Genomic DNA, 21671 nt, shown 5'->3' with positions numbered 1-21671 from the left:
CAGAGTGATGTCTATGAGGAGTGGTGGTGGTTGGGAGCCTGGTGTAGCCTGACTGTGTTAGGAGGGGGAGTGTGGTGTTGTTGTGAGGCGGGTGGTGTGGGGGTTGGGGCATATTGGGCTTGCTGGAAAGGCGGCCAGAGCATGTGATGGTGGTTTTTAGGGTGGGTGTGGGTGGCGAGTTGGGTGTATGTGGGTGGTGTAGTGGAGCTGAGGGTGGTGGGGAGGTGGGCATTTTGCGTGGGGGTGGTGGTGTGGTGGCGGAGCTGGGGGTGGTGGTGTGGTGGCGGAGCTGGGAGTGGTGATGGGCAGTGGGCAGGGTGCAGTGGGCAGGGTGCACTGCGAGCAGGTGGAGGAGAGGTTGGTCCGTGGGAGGGACATGTGGTGATGGGCGTGGGGGATGGGGAGGCAGGTGGGGAGCGTGAGGGTGGAGGGGCGGCGATGGGGCTGGGGGTGGGGATGGGTTGTGGGTGGGGTGAAGGCTGGGTGGGTGGAGGAGAGGTTGGCGAGTGGGCAGGACAGGTGGTAGCGGGTGTGGGGGATGGGGAGGACGGATGGGAACGCTTGGGGGAGAGGTTGGGAATTTGTGGTGCCGGTGAGTCTCCAGGTGAGGTGTGATGCAGCATGATGGGGGGAGGGGTGGTAGAGGACGGGGAGGGGGAAGCTGAGAAGGAAGGCGAGGGGGATATGTAGCAGTCGTATGAGGTAGAGGGAGATGGGGTTGGCTTGGAGGGTGGCGTGGGGCGTGGGGTGGGGTCTGGGGGAGTAGGGGGATGGAATGGGCGCACATGGCGATTCCTGAGTGTGTGGGGTGTGTTATGATAATCGACCATCACCTGGTAGGGGTTGGGGACATTGGTGATGATGTAGGGTCTTATGAAGCGAGGTGCAAACTTATGGGGTGTAGGAAGCTGCGCCATCATGACTGTGTCACCTGGCTTGTATGGGTTGGAGGCAGTGTCAGGTTGGAGGTCCAGGCTACTATGCAGGTGAGAAAGCCGCCTTTTGAAATGGTGAAGGGGATCAGATGTGGGGGAGGTTGTGGGGGGGTTGAAGGTGCTGCAGCATTGGTAGGAGGCGAGGCACTTCCCCAAACACACTTTCGTAGGGTGATATGCCGTCTTCTTTTGGGCAAGAGTTTATGTCCCATTGTATGATCTTGACATGTGCAGGCCAGTCGTCATTCTTTGTTTCTTCTATCCGGGTGCAGAGCTGGTCTATTAAGGTGCGATGGCTTCGTTCGCAAATGGCGTTGCCCTGTGGCCAGTAGAGGGATGAGTGGAAGATGTAGTAACAAGATTTGAGCTAATTCCTGCCTGATTTTACTGGTGAACTCCGGGGCATTGTCTGAGTGGATAGCCTGTACGATGCCAAAATATGGGAAAACATGACGGATCATTGAGTCGGCAATTGCAACGGCATGTTGTTCCTTTGCTGGGCAGGCAATGAGGAATTTTGAGTATGTATCAACAAAAATGATGACATACCGATAACCTGATTTCGGTGGCAGGGGCCCCACTATGTCGATGGATAGAAACTGCCAGGGTTTGTGGGCAGTGATGTGGCTTGATGGGCCGGCAGTGTGGGTGATGTCTTTTCCTAAGGTGCATGCCCATCAGGATTGGACAAACTTGGCTAAGGTGGATGGGTTGGGAGTCCAGTATGCATCAGTGAAAGCCTGCAGGAGTTTCTTCGTGCCCAGATGGATCCTGTTGTGGGTGTGTAGGTGTTGGAGGGCATCGAGAGTGGTGTCGGGGGCAAGGACGATGTGCCCCGATGGGGTAAATAGGTGGTCGCCCTGGCGGTGTAATTTTTGGAAGACGTGCTGGGGATCCAAGGGGGTCTTTCCTTATACTGCCACTGTCGGATGAGATTGGGCTCGGGCTGTACAGCATTGATGGGAAGTTGGGAGAGAGCATCCGCATTTGTGTGAAGTTTGCCAGGGCGGTAGGAGATCTCGCAGTAAAACTCCTCCAGTGTTTCACGCCATCTGATGAGCTGGGCGTTGTGGGCCAAAGCCCAGATGATGCCCAGGCATTCCCTCTTTGTAGGGGCATAGTTCTTCTCCGCCTGATTGGGGGTGCGGCTGGTGCAGGCGATGATGCGTTTGTGGTCCTCTTGGACTTGGGCCAGCACAGTGCCTATTGCTATCAAGGGGAAGTCAGTGTAGAGACGGAATAGAAGGGAGTAGTTGGGGAAGGCCACGATCGGGGCGGAGACGAGTTTGTCCTTGAGGTGTTGGAAGGCAGCTCGTCTCTCATCCGACCAGAGGAAAGGTTCTCTCTTCCGGGTAATGACGTGCAGTAGCTTGGCAATGTGGGCAAATCCCTTCAAGAAGCGTCAGTAGTAGGAGATCAGGCCGAGGAAGGCTCAGACTCCATGGACGTCTTGTGGAGGGGGAATGTTCGCGATGGCATGGAGCTTGTCTGGCTTGGGGGAATATGCTGTCCTGGGTAATGATGTGCCCCAGGAAGGAGACGGTTCTGGTGGCTAGGATGCACTTAGAGGGCCATAGTTTGAGGCCGGCCTGTCAGATGAGGGAAAAGACTTTTTGGAGGCGCTGGAGGTGGTCGGCCCAGGTCCTGCTGAACAGAATAACGTCATCTAAATAGGCTAAACAGATCTCCCAGGTGAGGCCACCGAGGACGGACTCCATCAATCACAAGAAGGTGGCAGGGGCATTACAGAGGCCGAAGGGCAGGACGTTGAACTTGAAGTGCTTTCTGTTGCTGGTAGAGAAAGTGGTTTAGCCTATGTTTTTTGGCCGCACTGGTACCTGCCAGTACCCTGATTGGAGATCAAGGGTGGAGAACCAGGAGGCACTGTATAAGGAGTCAAGGGAGTCGTCTATCCTGGGGAGTGGGGTGGCGTCCTTGATGGTGGCGTCATTGAGCCAGCAATAATCGACGCAGAATCACATGGTGCCATCTTTCTTCTTCACAGGCACGACAGGGGAGGACCCGGGGTTGGTGGAAGGGAAAACGACTCCAGCCTCGATCATTTCCTGAACCTGGCGGTCTTCTTCGTCCCGCTGCTTGGGATTCTTTCACTAGGATGGCTGGCAGATCGGTGGACCTGTCGTGTGAATCTCGTGAGTGAGGTAGGTGGTATGTCCAATGTCGGTGGGTCCCATCACGAACAGGTCCTGGAAGTCCTGGAAATCCAGACAGAGGGTGTCAGATTGGTTAGGGGAGAAATAGCTGGGGATGGGACCCACCGACATTGGATATACCACCTACCTCACTCACGAGATACACACGACAGGTCCAGCTTCTTCCATCTCTCCTATTATGACCCCTTTGGGTAGTGTTAGGGGGGAGGGAGCGAGGTTAGCAATCCAGATTTCCGTGACATGAGCTGGGGAGAAAAGTTAAGGGCAAAAAGCAAGCCGAGAGGGTCCCGGTTGGCAGGTGGGGGTAGAACAGTACGGACGTGCCCGTGGGCCTGTTCAGGGGCAACCAGGTTTCGTGGTGGGGGGGAATCATTACTGTGGAAGAGGTGATGGCGGGGAAGGTTGGAGGGGAGGGGGAGAGGGAGAGAAAGGGGGGGAATCGGCTGGGGTTGGGGAGTGCAAGTGCACACTGCTGTGGGGGGGAGGGTCAGAGGACTTCTGGAACTGGAGCTGTCTGTTGTGGCAATCGATGGTAGTCCTTAATTTCTGTAACAGGTCCAGCCCCAGGTATCCAGCATAGTTGTGACAGGTGGAGTTGAATATGATGAATTTGTGTTGTGTCGATGCCGGTCGGTGTATGTCAACACAAAGGGCCTGAGTTTCCCCACAGACAGGCAGGGGGCCATCCCCCGCGTCTACAAGATGGGTTGACGTCGGGAAAAGCGGGCCAAAGGTCGACTTGTGACGGGAGTAAAAATGACTGTACAAGCAGGATCTGGCCGCTCCCATGTCGACCAGAAGTCTGGCTTTCACCCCGTTCAGCCTCATCTTGTTGTAGACTGGGGGGCGGTATTTGGAGGAAGTGGCCCCCGCCATCATGGGGAGGTGCTGGGGCGGTCCTAAAAATCCAACTGCCGAGTACTGCCTTCTTCCTCTTCTGGTTCCATCTCCCCGGGTTCGATTTCTTCCATGGGTGCAGGTTCGTCAGCTGGCTCCTCGTTTTCTAAGGAAGAGACTTTATGTCGGCCTGGTTTGACTGGCTTGCGTCTAGCAACCTTAAGTTGGTCCCTGATGTTGTGGAGTGGGCACCTGGAGCTGCACGCCGAGAACTCCCATGGATTAATCAGGATGAGGTTAGGGTTCTCTTTGTGGCTGGGGCGTCTGTGGGTAGGGTGTGTCCTGGGAGTTGGGGTGGGGCTGGTGTGCGACATATGCAGACAAGGCTTGACTGGAGGTGCAGGTTTGTTGGTGGAGAAGTTATTTACCGCGTTGATTTGTTGGGGGGTAGGGCAGGAGGTCAGAAGGCGTCGTATGAGTTGGATGTCCCTGTCCAGGTCTCCTGTTGGGTCGTGGATCGTGAAGTGCTCCTTGACCATGCTGGGGAGGGCTCTGAGGAGGGTGTTGAAGGTGTGTTGCTCCCAGGTTTTGTCATCCACCTCCGGGTAGGCGGCAGTAACCAGGCGTCTGGCCTGGATTAAAGTATCATCATGATTGCCATCGAATGTCAAGCTATCCAACTGGGATAGTGCCACTACTTTTCCTAGTGAGCGTGTGATGGCTTGGATCACAAGCTTTGTGAAGTTTTGCCAGGTGAGCCCCGGGACGATTTTTGGCACGATATTTGCTGCTGCTTTGCCCAGTAGTGAGAGTGTCACTGCTAGTTTTTGTTTGTCATCCTCAAACCCGATATCTAGCAATGGCTTAATAATCGCCAGATACGTATGGACATCGTACTGTTCTGGGTCAAATTTAGGCAATTGCACATGCAGTTTGGTTGACATTTTGCCGGTATTTCGTGAATGCCTCTCTCGAATGCCCGGGTCAAGAACCACCTCTGTCCACCTGTACGTGTTATGTTAGGTGTTTAAGGGTCAGCTTCCCGTTCCTTGAACGCCTAGTATGCAGATGGGTTCTCTTTCTAGACCGGAGCTTAGGCAAATAAGAGAAAGGCAGGACACAAAAACTCAAGGCAACAACCTTACACGTGTATTGACTAATTCTGTTTGTGGAACAGGTAGATGTCACAACAACAGGAATCTGGGTAATTATAAATCATATACTGGTATCGTAGTATCGTGCAGGATACTATTTGGTCAATAGTTCAGGATAGCAGGTGAATGGCACAATAAACAGTGTTCGTAGTATTTCGGACAGGGGGAATAGCTCGCTGTCACTTGGAGGGAAATAGAAGCTGTACTTAGGCTGGGCAAGTATTACACTGGTCTTGTGATGCAGAGGAATTATTGTACACGATAAAGGCCAAGTCTGATGTTTACTGAAATCACTGCATTCTTATTAAATCTCTATTCTTACTCTCATTGTGTCACTGTTTGCCCGGATCTTGATTAGCACATATTACTGGGCCTTGGACTTATATTCTATTGGATATCACCTGTCCAATATTCTAGTCATTATCACACTGTCACTGCACTATTCACTGTCACTCACTGTTGGTGGGGTGGCGGTGTGGTTAGTGGGGCAGTGGGAGGACTCACAGCCCAACCCCTGATTGGGGCTGAGTCCCGCCTGTGGCCTCTGTATCCAGCGGCCACGGAATCACTCGTAAGGGCGTCCTCTCTCGTCCAGGGCTAGGGGCAGCAAAGGGCCCTGCACTGTCAGGGCTGGGGGTTGGAGTGTGGCCCTCAGGGCTGGGGCCGAACAGCTCCCTGAAATGCGCACACAGGCGCCTGATGGAGGACGAGGGTCGTCGGCATTGGGGTGGGGAGAGACCTCGTCTGGGGGTCCTGGGGGCAGCTGCGGGGGCCCAGTGACTGCGGCCTCCTGCCGGCGGGGACCCCATCAGGAGTGAGCTGCAGCATCTGTCGTCGTCAGAGTCCATCAGGTAAAGTCCCTCTGGAGCCGGCTGGGTGGAGTACAACCCTAGGGATAGCACAGGGCCTCTCCACAGGTTCTTGGGACTGGGACCCTCTTCCTGGAGGATATCACGTTGTGGGGGTGAGGCAGCACCTGATGGAGGAGCGGAGGCTGCCCACCTCCTGCTGTACGGCCCGGCTGTTGGCCGTGGCCTGTGTGGGGGAGTGGCTACCAGCCATCTCCTTAAGGAGGGGTGAGTGGCTACTGGCTGTCTCAAGGGCATCTTCGGAGCGGTTACTGCCAGTCTCAAGACGAAGGCAGGAGTGGATACTGGCCGTCTCCTGAAGGAGGCGTGAGCAGCTACTGGCCGTCTCAAGGGCACCTTCAGAGCAGCTACATTCCATCTCAAGACAAAGGCTGGAGCGGCTACTGGCCGTCTCCGGAAGGAGGGGTGAGCAGCTACTGGCCATCTCAAGGGCACCTTCGGAGCAGCTACCAGCCATCTCAAGATGAAGGCTGGAGCGGCTATTGGCCGTCTCCTGAAGGAGGGGTGAGCGGCTACTGGCCATCTTAATGGCACCTTCGGAGTGGCTACCGGCCATTCTCCTGAAGAAGGGGTGAGTGGCTGCAGGCTGTCTCAAGAAGGGCGCGGCTACTGGCCGTCGCTGGGATGCTGCCTGGAGCTAGAATAATAGCTCCACCCCGATCCTGTCGAGGGTCAGCTGGTCTGCAAGGTAGTCTTTTCCTGCTATGGCTGCATCGGGCAAGTTCCGGGTCATAGGGACGCGCAGCCCGGGCGAACTTATGACCCTGTCGCCTGGGGTTGGGTGGCACTCTGTCTGCCCCTCCATAGGCTCCTCCTGGGGTTGTTCTGTTGCCCTCAGTTGCTATTCCTGACATTTTAAATACCACCAATAACTGTGCACAGCAGCAATGATCAAGGCATTCAGTTCATCCTAGCAACCAAACGAAACATGGTGAAGTTCCATACCTATCAGTGTTACCAGATGCGGAGAACATTTCACCACCTCGCTGGTAGATGGGGTGTTTCTGTTTGATATGTCCGCAACTGTACGTAGTTTTGGGTTAGCTAGGGTCTCATCTATTTTACGTGTATATAGTGTACTAGCTAGGGCCTCGTCTATGTCACGTGAATCCCTAGGTTTATGGACTTGAATATATGCCATCATCTATGTCACGTGCCAGACGGAACGGGTATACTGTGGTATGCTGTCTGTGCAAGGGAATATGACATACCTAACATATTGTGGTAATATTGTCTGTGACACTGTGTAGATATAACCTTAATTCAGGAAGGTGAAATCCCGTGTGTAAGCCAGACTTGCTGAACTAGGTGGAAAATGATTGTTGTATATGTTATTTTAAGTCACTGTAAGTTCCTTAGTTTTGCTCATAGAATGGTGTGTGTTTGTCTTTCGATAATATATAAATGTGCCTTTGACCAGTGGTGTTTGTGTTTTTCCGTCCTTGCTAGTACCGACCCAGTCGGGAATAAAAGAACCCAAGGTTGCACCGCGTCTGCACCCGAGAAGTCAGGGCGCAGACCATGCTGCATAACAATATATATATATATACAAGTGCTTGTGGGCTCTTTGGGCCCCTCGCACTTGCTCCTGCGGAGGGCTCTCGCGTTTATGTGATGGTCTAGTATAACGTTGTCACTTGGATTTTTTGCAGCTAACCAATTGATCGTGTTATTTATAGCTTCGGATATGGAACCCAAGTTGTCCAAATGCAAGTTTGAAGTACACACACAGACACACAGCTACCGCTACAGTTTATTTTAGTTCCACCTCTGGGCAAAACAGTTCTATGGATATTCTATGCCAGGAGCAGCGTTTTTTGGTCAAAATGTGATCGCTCATTAAATATAGTAAAAGTTATACAATGGTGATGGGACCAAGTTTTTTCACATCAGTAATTTTCTTGCAATTTTTATGCCAAATTTGGTGCGATTTGAATGTGTAGTATCGTCTGCCCAAAATACACACAGACACACACACACACACACACACAAACACACTGCTAGTGCTATAGTATATTATATAATATATATATATATATATATATATATATATATATATATATATTTGTGGTAGATGGGGGCGCTCACCATCCACTCACTCGAAGTAGTGCTGCACTCGGGTGTCAGCCCTTTCCTCTCCTCCCTCTTGTCCTTTCATCCGCTTCTGTTTTTCTTTACTTCATGCTTTCCTCGTCCTTTTGCCTATGAGTGACGCTACACTCCCTCTTTTATCTTTCTTTCCTTCATTCTTTCCTGTTCCTTCTGCCCATGGGTGACTCTACACTGAGTGGCAAGCCGAAGGGTTTCCTTTACACCAAGAAACCATTTACTATGCTGGGTGGTAACCATTTAACCAAATTATGGCGCCTGGTGCTTTAGTGGCTAATTGCGGCACTCCAATCGGATTGAGCTGGTGAAGGTTCATATCCAAGGGGTGGTTGGGGTTTATTGCTCACATAATGCCACTCAGGGATAAATGAAGCTGGTCACTCTCTTCTTAAACGTCAGGACCAACTTACCTAGCCCCGGGCTCCTACGCTCCTCATGGGGAAACGTCAGAGGAAATATATATATATATATATATATATATATATATATATATATATATATATATATATATATATATATATATATATATATATATATATATACAGTATATATGTAAATGGATGTGATGCAGGTGGACTACTCATTTAATAGCTAATTTGCATTCAGCATAGACCTATGTATCTTCAACGACCAAGGCCAGAGGCGCACGCGAATTGAAACCACTGAAGCTGCAGGTGGATTTGGCATGTGAAGCGGCCGACATCAGTGTGGCAATATGTAGTCTGTTACTTGAGAAGAAGAAAAGGAAGAAAAAGAGAAGACCCCTTTGGAGCAGTTTATGGCTGCTACGACGTCCTATGTACGGCCAGTACAAGAAACTTATTGAAGAGTTGAAATTAGACGACTCCCATAGCTTCAGGAATTTTGTTCGAGTGGATGACATGTTCATGGAACTGCAGAAAAGGGTTGGTTCCCGTATCGAGAAGGAGGACACCTTTTGGAGGAAGTCATTGTCACCTGGGTTGAGATTGGCCGTCGCTCTACGCTACCTGGTGACTGGAGATAGCTACAAAACCCTTTCATATGGCTTCAGTGTGGCCTACAATACTCTCACCTATCATTCCCGAGACCTGCGAGGCCATCATTGCAGAGTACCTGAAGGATGTCCTGGCACCTCAAAACCAACGGTCACCGATTCCCAGCAAACTCGCAGTGACTCCTACCACAGTTTTACCATGCTCTTGGCATATTCGTAGCCACTCATAGATAACTGTTAGCTACTCTTCGTAACTCGTGGATGAAACGAAACGAGACTTTTGAACACTCCAGTGAAACTCCCACCTACTCTTGGAAGACTCCTTGCTACTCCTACCAACTCCTAGCGACTCCTAGCTACTCTTGGTTACTCACAACGATTCTTAGCAACTCGCAAAGGTTTTTTGATACAAGAATCCGTTGAGAGTAGTAATGAGTCGCTAAGAGTAGTCACGAAAGCCTTAGGTGCGCGCTAGGAGTTTAAAAAAAATCGTAGCTGTTCTCAAGAAATTTTGAATATGTCAAAAACATCAAGAGTGCGCGAGGAGTCCCGAGACAGTGCCAAGAGTCCGTAGTACTATAAGAGGAATTGTCAGGAGTAGGGTGCAGAGTGTCTCAAGAGTAGCAACTCGCAATGATTCTTCTTCCGACTCCTGAATGTATGAAAGCCCCGATAGTGTATACGGTAGTGTGAACCAATAAAAATAATGCACTCGTTTCGTTTCATTTTTTTAAAGGCTCGAGCATGCTTGCATGCGTCGGCCTTGCTCACCTAATGGCGGCTTTCCATGCTGCTCGATCTCTGGCAGCTTCCGTATTCAGTCTCTTATAACTGAGGTCACGCTCAGTGACTTCATCCCAGGTCTTTTTTCGGTCTACCTAACGTTAACACTTCTCACTTTCTGCACCCAAATATCATCCACAATCCTCTCCACATGCCCAAACCATCTCAATCAACCTTACACCATCACAACATCAATGCACTCTAATCCCATCGTACCTCTCAACTCTTCCATCGTAAACCTAGCCCCCCCAGGCCTCGCACTCAGGAAAGCACTGGACAGCCACCTAATCATTGTCTGTTCTGTACGTTTGAGCCTGTGAATATCCTCTTCCTTTACTGCCCAGATCACACTACCATACAGCATTACACTCCTAACACGTGCAGCATACAAAGATCCCTTAGCACGGAGAGAGAACCTTTTTGTAACGCTAGGATTTTTATCCCACCGTTGTTCATCAGTGTAACGATGAGAAATTGGATTTCCCACCGTTGTGGTTCTGTTTATCTTACTCGTTGATAATACAAAGGGTACTCAACTTAGTCTCCCCTCAATGACTGATAAAGTATTCACCTAAGAAAAAACAAAGGGGGGGGGGAGTAACTTCGACTTTGAATGATAAAAGTTAATTGCTTAAAAGATATTTTTGGTAGCGTTTGTATTTTTTTGGCCGAGTCGAGACTAAGTTAGTACCACGTGTGTTAGTCGTTCCCAAAGCGGAGGAATCTTGAACTGGAAGGGGAGTGAGTCATGCGTGAGAGGACATAATTCCCTTGGTTGGATATCAAAATTGCATATACTTTACTCTACTTTAATAATTCTATACTTGTTAAACAACAGACTTTTTTGAATTACATGACCTTTAATAATATGAAAAGAGTCGTAATTTAAGTAACAGTTTGGGCGATAGTAATACAGTACTGTTACCAAGCGAAACAATTTGAATATTTAAGTGACTCCTGAGTTCATCACATTACATTCTCGATTATCAGTTATTCTTGAGGTCGTCTATAGCCTCAAGACTGGGATATTCAATGACATGAACTGTCTTTTCGGGCTGGCATAGCCTCGAACCAACAATATTCACTCATGTACTATTACGTCGGGCCAGTCTAAACTCATCACACAAATCACTAATATTTCATAATCACTCGGGCATGCTTAGCCTCGAGGAACAACTCGAAATTACATTTTCTTACAACCACTAAATTCACTTCAACACTCCCGATATTCCTAACCTGTTAATAAAAGAAGAGGAAGAAAAAACGGTTGATGAGTTTAAATTCGCTTTTCCGTTACATGATCACCTTAACTTTCAAAATTCTGTACCTTATCTACTATAAAAAAAAAAAAAAAAGGTTCACCTGATTGATTCATAATTCAATTGCTACTACATTCAGTTATAAATCTATTCGTGGGTAGTGTAAGCGTGTGTGTACGTTAAGTCTATGGGCAAATTCACATGATGGCCTCGTGCAAGCCCCAAAGTCACGGTGTCTGTGAACTGAAGCAACGTCTGTTATCCGCAACGTCTGGATAGCCAATCTCTACGTTAAGCTTTTAACAACATTACTTCATATTGTTCACGACAAGCAAGAATTAAAACAAGCAAGGGGGGGAGAAAGGAGGAATGTGTACAGCTCACCTGAAGCAACGTCTGTTACCCGCAACGTCTGGATAGCCAATGTGGCTTATCGGGCACACAGGGACGCTACTGCTAGTCAAATGAGACTGTGTTTTTGCGATATGGTGGGTTTTAATTCTCTTCACTATTTATATAGTAGAGTACACATGACGTTAGGACTTTTGATTGAATTGGGGAAAATTTGGGATTCAATCCTTACTACAGTTAAATACTGAATTTACTGCCATCCCGCCCTGAGTTTGGGGTAGCTTATGCCATCTAGTGACGGCTAAGGCAAGCAGAACTACTTGGTCCTCACAAATTACATTATCTTTGCCTTTTTTGACTATTAATTTCACATATTTGGATTCTAGCAGCTTCATTAGTAAGCATTTCACAACAATGATACGGAAAGAATTGCATACCCATTATTATTCTGTTTAAGGTTTAAACTTGGCGCCCGGCAACGACGCACCACAAGCACGAGGATGTTGCCCACATCTGTTATTCGTTAGCAACCAGATGGGGGGAACTCCCATAGCTCAACACTTCCAATTACCCTACCTAGGCATAGATACAGAGATATATACATATAAAAATAAAGTTGTCCCTATTTCGATCATTAACACATGAACTACTACTTAGAACAGGAGCCTTATAGACTAGTATTCAGATTACACTCTATCTAACTTAGAAATTACAGTACTTCTAAACATATACATGAATACTAAATTTGTGGCATTACACTTTCAGTGTCAGGGGAGGCAAGAGCTCCCTGAATTTCTTCCAACTACTTCTCACACTAGCCACAGAGCTAGCTCCAGCCCCACCTCCAGCACATAATATGTCTCCCAAGTAACAAAACTTCCACACACTCAAGAGACTCATCAGAAAGGTCTATCCTTTCACACCTGACGATCTCCACATGTTTTCCCCAACACACCACACACATGAAATCAGCATTATCTCTTAGTCTACCTCTAATACCACTACACCTCTTATCCATCCACTTATCACAAACACTGCACAAGATGGAAATACTTCCCACGCCCTTGTGGCAAATTGCACATGGACGCTTTCCCTCTTGTTTAATAGTACCGCCACCAACTCTAGATACCATCACTTTTGTTTTATCACTTTTGTTCTGTACTGTACAAAACATAGTTGAAAGGATACTTTGTAAGTGCCACTGTGTGTGTTAAACTATCAGAGTAAATGTGCTGAGTTCTACTGTTCTGAAGTGATGCAAGGACAAAAGTACAAAACTTGACATCAAGTGATACTTTTTCTTTTTTCTTTTTTCACCGATGTTGTTTTCAAATTCTGGGGAAAAGCAATCAACAGAAGGCTGCATAAAGAAAAGTCATTTTTATCAACAAAGAAATACTTAAAAATTATTAAAGAAGAAGTGTGCGGCGCAACATAACAAAAACTCCGGACTCGTAGTTAGGTCGACGTATTCTTTGATGTTATCCTTAACTTTGTGCATTACTCAAATACCCACGTGGCAGAGAGAACCCAACACCACCCCAGGAGGAGAATATGAGGGGGTGACACCCACCCAACAAGTGGACAACGGAGAGGCTGGCTTATCTGGGTCACAGTCCAGGGTAAAGTGACATATCTCTCCCATGACCCGGCGCCCCTCTTCCCCTCAGCCAGACCACCCGGCAGTGTGCAGGGAAAGTAAACTACTCTTCAGCAGCGGGAACGCTCACCAGAATCGGGGTGGGACTTGTATTAACGAGCTCTCAAGCACACCCTCGGATGCCAAGTCCCCTGGATCGGCCTCTTATTTAATAGGGGACTCAGGAGGAGCTTCAAGGTTTGCTATTCCCCTACGGCAGGAGGGCACGCTCCGTCGGAGCTGTGGCAATAGCCAAGAGAGTTCATCCGACCTCTTCCTACCCCCATCCCTGGGACAAAACCTTCCCCGACAGATAGGGGGCACGCTCTGTCGGAGCTGTGGCAAAAGCCAAGAGAGTTCGTTCGACCTCTTCCTTCCACCAGCGCCGGGACAGGAGGACCCCTATGGAAGGAGGGCACGTTCTGTCAGAGTTGTGGTAAAAGCTGGGAGAGTTCATCCGACCTTCTCCTCCCACCATCACGGGCAGGAATCCCAGGCCCTACGGCCAGAGCGCTGGCCTTGCCAAATCCGTGGCTGTGGCTGGGAGAGCCCAAAGGGCACTATCGCCCAGCCGCCCAGGTTGGCAGTGCCCCGGAGAGTCTGCTCTGACTCCTCCCACTCTCCTGCCTCCTCTGGGAGCCTAGGCAGCGCCCAACGGGGCTGCCTGATGGAAGGAGAGTCCTCTGGACCTCTCCCGTATAGCCCGGACCTGAGTTTCAGCGGGGCCCTACGGGCCCACCAAGCAGGAGGCTCAGCTCTCGGTTGCCCTCTCTCCTCCAGTCCCCAGGCTCCTGTAGAGGGGAATGCCCCTAGCACCGCCCATCACCTCTGCAGCAGAATAAGGCGCCCCTCGCCCCACCTCTTTACCCGGGAAGGTGGCATTGCTCCCCTACAGGTTCCTCACCCGAAATCAGACTTGGCAAGACTTCCCTGAGGCCAGGTGTCCGGTCCTTGCAGCCTCACTTTCCCCAGGGCTGATGGGCTGCGCCAGGATGAGAGGCCGCAGTCCAACCCTGACGGCCTCCTCTTCCAGTCAAGACTGCAGCTCCTGGAGACAGTGGGCCTTCCCAGACACCCACTGTGATGGTAGGCCCTCAGTGCAGGTGGCCGCAGTTCCTCCCTGACGGCCGCCCCTGCCGGACGAGACGACAGCCCAGTAAGGACATTTTCCCAGCCGACCCTAGGCCCAGGCCTCCCCAGGTCCCCTCCCAGGACCCTGATGATGACTAAAGGCCGGCGCTGAGCAGCGTGCTTCCTTGCTCTCTTCAACCCAGCCTGGAAAGTCCTGCCTCCAGCCAGGCCGTAGCAGCTAGGGAGCCGCCTTACACACCACCTGCCCACTTCTCCCGGACTAGTGGTGGCTACACAGAGCACCATCCCCTACACGACTCGCCAGGTGGCCCACCTCCCATGCCCGGTTGCCAGCTGAAGCTCCCGGCATAGGCTCCTCTGCCCCGTGGGCCGTGTCCTCCCCTCTGCACGAACTGTGAATACCAGACACTGTGACTATCCACTCACCCTCCCCCAGTGCTACTAAATCCCTCCCCCAGTGAACCAACCCCTGTGCCCCCTCCCCATACTCGCAGTGTGCCTTCCCAGTGCTATATATATCCCTCCCCAGTGTTTCACCCCCTGTACACCTCCCCGTCCTCTCGGCAGCCACGGTGTTATCTCCTTTCAGTTTGTCATAGTGGACTCTACCTGTGAGCTCGTATGCAGAGTGCTCGACACCCCTCCCCTGGGGTCGGTTCCCCAACAGTGACAACCCTTCCCGCGGCACCGCACCCCCCACCAGGCAGTATACCTCCGTGTGATCCCTTCCAGTGTGTTCTCTCTCTCCCTCCCCTACAGGCTGACCAAATGGTACCCTTGAGTCAGCCTGTAGCTGCTCCCTCCGCCAGGCCAGAGAGAGAGAGAGGGGGGGGAAGGGACAGGAGGAGGAAGATAAATAAGGATGGGTTGGGGGAAAGCTGGGTACCCCTGCTAGTAATTGTTATGCAGAGTATTCTGAGTCCCGACTTCTCGGTTTCAGGTACAGTGCGACCTTGGGATCTTTGTTCTCGACCGGGTCAGTCACAGGCAAGGAAGGAAAAACACAAACACCACTGGTCAAAGGCACACTTGTATATTATCAAAAAGACAAACACACACTGTTCTATGAGCAAAACTAAGGAACTTACAATGACTTAGAATTATATATGCAACAATCACTTTCCACCTAGTTCAACAAGCTCTGGCTTATACACGGGATTTCACCTTCCTGAATTAAGAGTATATCCACACAGTGTCACAGGCAATATTACCACAAGAGGTCAGGTATGTCATATTCCCATATACAGACAGTATAGTATAGTATATCCATTCCATCAGGTGCGTGACATATATGACTGCATATATTCAAGTCCTTAAGCCTAGAGATTCGCGTGACATAGACGAGGCCTTAGCTAATACAATAGTTATGCGCCACATAGAATGAGGCCCTAACTAACCTTAGACTACGGATGCGTCACATAGGACGAGAGTATATGATGATTCACGCTCGCCTGTGGGGGGGAAAAGGGGGGAGGGGATTAGTGAGTCTATAGGCTTTCTATTTTATGAAGGCGGTTTGGGTGGGGCCTCCTAAGACCTCACACCACTAGCTCTGTTGCCACATCGCCGCCACACACGTGTTTCTCTACCCCCCCCTCTCTCTTTCTCCCTCTCACTCATATTTATATTTATATTAACTACTTCTAATTTTATTTTCTTTACTTTTTTCTCTTGTTTTGAGTTTTGATGGGCAAGCTTCCATGACATGAGACTGACCGAGTATAAGCCGCACACACAAGGCTATCTCCCGTGTCACTCCACTTGACAGCATCTCAAAAGCAACGCTGACAAGTCTTACAGGATTTATACTATACTATAGTTTTTTTTTTTTAATTACATCTATACAGAGTATTGAAAATTCTTTAGTAGTTACTAACTTAAAATAGGAGAGAGACAGAGAGGGAGAGAGACGTAAGCTGGCGTAATTACACGTGTATGACGGCGGTGATGTGGCAACAGAGTTAGTATGAGGTCTTAGGCTGCCCCACCCAACTGCCTTCATAAAATAGAACGACTATAGGGTGGGGTTACTCGTGTGGGGGCCGGGGACTGGGGGCCTGGGGAAGGGAGAGAGAAAACACACTGGAAGGGATCACACAGAGGTATACTGCCCGTTGGGGGGAGGGGCACTGCAGGGAGGGTTGTCACTTTTGGGGAACCGACCTCAGGGGTGGGGTGTCGAGCATTCTGCATATGAGCTCACAAGTAGAGTCCACTATGACACAATGAAAGGAGATAACACCGTGGCTGCCGAGAGGAGGGGGAGGTGTACAGGGGGTGAAACACTGGGGAGGGTTATATAGCACTGAGGAAGCACACCACAAGTATGGGGAGGGGGCACAGGGGTTGGTTCACTGGGGGATGGATCTAGTAGCATGGGGGGGGGTGAGAAGATAGTCACAGTGTCTGGTATTCTCAGTTCGTGCAGAGGGGAGGACACGGCCCACAGGGCAGAGGGGCCTACGCCAGGAGCTTCAGCTGGCAGCTGGGCATGGGAGGTGGGCCACCTGGCGAGTCGTGTAGGGGATGGCCTAGATGTATAGCTATTGTATGATACAGTTGCTGGGAGAGTTCCTGTTGCCACTGCACAGCGTCGTTGTTGAAAGTTTCTGCTGTTCACAGATCACAGTAATTGCAAACTCAGCGGACAATCAAATGCTGATGTTGTCGTGACACTCCTTTATTACCACTGCCCAGCTCGTACAATTGATACACAGGTCTACACTGCTTGAGGGCTGGAGGTCGTCTTCCTGCCTCGGTCTTGCTGGCCGTCCCTCCTCACCTCCCTCTAACTGCATCCCCCCAACCATTGACGTCACAGAGACATAAACTAGTTGGTCAACACACACATGCACACACACATGCACACACCCACGCACACACCATTGACAAATACATAGATAACATAACATTGACAAATACATACCACTGACTAATACATAGATAACATGACAATGACAAATACATAGACAACATGACAATACACCCCACCCTGATCTGCAAGATCATAACCAAATTGAAGCGGTGGGCACTGTATGTGTGTGCTTCATCGAAGTGCTGTCCCTGGTTCTGTCGTTGTTAGGCTGGACTCATCTGGCACTGCCTGCTGGTGCAATTGTGGATGTTGAGCTTGTACATCGATGAACAGTGGGGGATCAATACCAGCCTCATGCACATCTGGCTGGCTGCCCTGGTCCAGTGAGGTGCTGCTGCGGTGCCTCACATCCCTGATGTGCCACAGGATACCATCAACATCCACCACCTGCGGAGAGTTGACCCTAGTGATGACACCAGGCTGTGACACCAAAGTGCAGCGATCACCACGCTTCCTGATCCAAACAGCATCACCCACATACCACATGCCTTCGTCACCATCAGGCATTGTGTCCGTGATGATCCGTTCCTGGGTAGGTCATACACAGTCGTGCACCTCGTAGCTGTACACACCATTCACAGGGGCTTCTGTCACTGATGTTCCATCTTGGGGTGTGATATTATACAGGTGGACTGCTTCAGCGATGGAGCATTGTTTCCTGGCAGCGATCAGTTTCACTGTGCGGTGGGTTTGTTCAATGATGCCATTGCCACTTGTTGCATATGCCGCCCTGAAGCGTTATAACACGCCCCAACATGTGACAAAGGCTGCGAATTGCCGCCCACGGAAGATGGTGTCATTATCGCAGAGCAGTTCGACAGGTGCTCCACGCTCATAGAACACCTGCTCTAATTGGCGAATGACGGTGTCTCCATCTGGGTGTCGCAGCTGCTGCTATATGCAAAATCGGGATTGCCCACAGTCGACAATTGTCAGATAGGCGTGACCACCGTGATGGGTGTTGTCTATAGCCAAACGGTGCCATGTTCCTGTCACACCCAATGACCCGTGCTGTCACTTCACCGGAGATGGGTCAGTGGCTCAGCACACATCACACTGCTTCACAACTTCACACACCGCAGCCCGTGTCACCAGTCAAGAAATCTCTTGGCGCGCAAAAAACAATGTGTGCTGGATGCCAGGATGACCAGTGCGTACATGGACGTCAGGAAATCTAAGCTCAGTGGTGTCTTGCTCGTCCATTGTTATTGCACCAGCTACCAGTCTGTCATTCCACACCCACTCCTCTGGGACATGCGTGAGGACATCAGCGTGATTTTCTGTAGACCGGACAAACCTCACAGACAACGTCAGTCCCAACTCACTCACCAGTTGGTGAATGATCTCGACTTGGCGGCGAATCAACATCTCTCTGTGAGCCTTCATTCGAAGTCGTGCATGACCACTCAGTGTGTCGTCAATCCAACGATGTACTGTGGCAGAGTCTGTCCATAACTCAATGTTCTTCATACCCCAAGTGATTGCTAAGTTCACTTCACGGACTGCTGCGTCCAGCTCCGCCATGTTAATGTGTGAGCTGTTGTCCCACTGCAGCCAGCATGTGTCTTCAGTTACACCATCTTGTGGCATCTCTAAAACAACTCCAGCAGCTGGAGCACTGACGTCTGTCCACACGACTGTCCGGTCACCATACACACACCAAAGGCCACGACACAGATCTTCCCTGACCAGCCATGCTGCCACATACTCCATCTGTTGAAACAGGGAGTCATCATCCATGATGTCGTCCCAGCCCTGTGTCACTGCATTTGCTCAGCATTTAATCCATGCAGCTGCTGGCCGGAGCTACCCTCCTACTGGCAAGTGCACAACTAACCACCTGCACCATGCAAACACAGCATGATGCGTCATTCTTGTCGGTGGTTGGTGATTGGATTGTCACGTGTCCACTTCAACTGCCCATCTGATGACTGCACGTGCAACCCTAGCAGTCGTGCCCCATCAGCTGACAGTTTGGCGGTTTGCATTCCAGGCCGAATGCAGCAAAATGTGCAGCAACCTGCTCTACACTGGCTAGGTCCTCATTCACCAACAGATTGTCGATGTAAGGCAACAATGCACTCTCAATATCTGGGTCCTGAGCCAAAATGACAGCCTTCATGACCAATGGAGCTATGTTGAGGCCAAAGCCAAGGCATGTCAAACAGTAGCACTGGCCTCATACCATCACTGTCTGAAATGGCCACAGTTGCTGATCGACAAGCACCTGCAGATAGGCTTTGTGTAGGTCCAGAACAGCCACATTACCTCCATGTTGGCGCCACTTGCGCATCTGATCAGCACATACGTCGCTATCAGCAGTAAAGGCAGTTACGTAGTCGTTTAACTCGCAGTAGTCTAGCACTGGCCGTACTTTACTGCTGTTATTCTGACAAACAGCCATGAGTGGCACAAGCCCTCATGGTGCCCCATGTTGGTGTTTGTAGTAGGGTACCAACCAGCTGTTCTTGATCCATGACTCAAGTTCCTGGTCAAACTCCCGGTGCATGGATGGGCATATGGTGTACTGTGCCACAGTATTATGCAGGCAACCAGGTGCTGCTCCATTTGTCCATTTCCATGACACCGTCCACGTTCGATGCCTTACATCAAATCGTACACTGAAATCAGGTGCATCCACTGCCAGTGGTGTCAGAGTCGATGACGCAGCTCCACACAACCTCCCAGTGCTACAGAATTGGACTTCTGATGGAGACTTCACTATGACGCCGCCAAGTGCTGAGATGCCAGCGATGCCGAGCACGACATCCACACCCAAAGACAGCTCATGCACCACCAGCACGCGCACCCGGGCGCTCTGGTCATCAGGAGTGTCCACTGTCACACTGCCTGTCCCGGTGCACCGGAGAAAATCTCCACTAATAGTTGTGATGCTGGTCGTCTGTGGGTGCCACTGCATGCAACAAGGGGCATGTACTATGGAGTCTGTGCAACCAGTGTCAACAAGAACTTGGCACTGCCGCCCATCAACAAGCAGCTGCACAACAGGAAGAGCATCACTTATTAGCTTCCAAGAGAGGATGCTGGCGCTGATGCAGCCCCTCCAACGTCGTTTCCCATCTGAGGACATGCAGCAACAAAATGTCCTGGCTGGCCACAGGTCCAGCAACGATGAAGGTGACGTGCTCTCCCAGGCAGTTGTGCCCGCATTTGGTCTCGCACTGGTGCCGAAATCCCAGCAGCAGCCACATGCTCATCACTAAGCACAGTGCGAGCCCGTGCCAACACACTGTTTAAATCCAGTCCCTCGGCTCTTGACCCAGCGAGAATAGCACAACGAATATCATCTGGTAGTCCTGCCGTGAGTGCACATGTCAGAGTATGGTCAGACACGCCCCCAAACAAAGTCGACAGACGTCGGAGGTCAGCCAGGAAGACGTCAACTGACTCACTTGCTTGTAGCCGACGTGCAGTAAAAGCTTCATATGCTGCATATTGATCTAGGGAGAATGCTGCATATAGTGCTTTCTTCACCTCTGTCAGCGAACAGCGGCTGGCAACTGGCAATTGTGACCACACAGCGAATGCCCCACCTGTCAGTCTTAGTGGCAGACCTGATTCGAGGGCAACTCCACGGAGATGACACAACATCTCCGCACGTGTGACCCACTCCACAATGTCCGTAGAGCCATCATACTCCGGAATCAGGCGAGCATCAAATGGTACTAATGTTGTTGTAGGAAGGTCGGTCTTCTTATCGTCCTCCATGTTGCCTAGATAGCTTGTAGCGAACAATCAAATGTTGATGTTGTCGTGACACTCCTTTATTACGGCTGCCCAGCTCGTACAATTGATACACAAGTCTACACTGCTTGAGGGCTGGAGGTCGTCTTCCCGCCTCGGTCTCGCTGGCCGTCCCTCCTCACCTTCCTCTAACTGCACCCCCCCCAACCATTGACGTCACAGAGACATAAACTAGCTGGTCAACACCCTCGCACACACACACACACACGCACACACCATTGACAAATACATAGATAACATAACATTGACAAATACATACCATTGACAAATACATAGATAACATGAGATTGACAAATACATAGATAACATGACATTACAAATATGTATAATGATATGTATGCCTAGATGTATAGCTATTGTATGATACAGTTGCTGAGAGAGTTCCTGTTGCCAATGCGCAGCGTCGTTGTTGAAAGTTCCTGCTGTTCACAGATCACGTATTTGCAAACTCAGCGTAATGTGCTTGTCACATTCTACACTTGATCATCCCTTAGGTCTCTCCCAGCGACTTAGTAACAGACACAAAGAAACTAGACAACAAGGGAGTAGGGCGTACCTATGATTAATAAATTGTCAAGACATCATTGGAGGTGTTTTACAGTCTGAGTTCCTGTATGTGTTTGTCTTCACCCATTTCCTTCTAGACTTAACCTGGCTGTTGGCAGCAAGGTCAAGAATCCGCCTTCTCTTCCTGCAGTCTGCCAGAATTATTACTTTTTTACTTTTTTTAATTTTTAAGTTAAACGCACTCAACCTTCCAGCCCGCCCCATCCAATCATAGTGGAGTGTGAAGCGTGACGTGTAAATATGATGTGACGTCATCTCTATTTTTTTTTTTATGTGCTTGACTCTG

The 21671-nt window shown here is 50.1% G+C and overlaps 1 protein-coding gene across 1 annotated transcript; it reads right to left on the bottom strand.

The window, feature by feature from the left end:
- Positions 1-17590: 17590 nt before the first annotated feature.
- On the bottom strand, positions 17591-18793 carry LOC145392678 (uncharacterized). Its single transcript, XM_080266989.1, has 3 exons — positions 18212-18793; positions 17832-17947; positions 17591-17783 (listed from the first exon to the last, which is right to left on the bottom strand). Exons 1-3 carry the CDS (start codon positions 18791-18793, stop codon positions 17591-17593), a joined length of 891 nt encoding a protein of 296 aa, XP_080123115.1.
- Between the last annotated feature and the right edge of the window lie 2878 nt (positions 18794-21671).

This window comes from Coenobita brevimanus, chromosome 23 (genome assembly GCF_032717465.1).
Source record: "Coenobita brevimanus isolate Jiangsu-jjx chromosome 23, ASM3271746v2, whole genome shotgun sequence".
Taxonomy (NCBI): Eukaryota; Metazoa; Arthropoda; class Malacostraca; order Decapoda; family Coenobitidae; genus Coenobita; species Coenobita brevimanus.
Note: the sequence above shows the minus strand (reverse complement) of the source record. Positions and strands in the feature narration are given on the sequence as shown.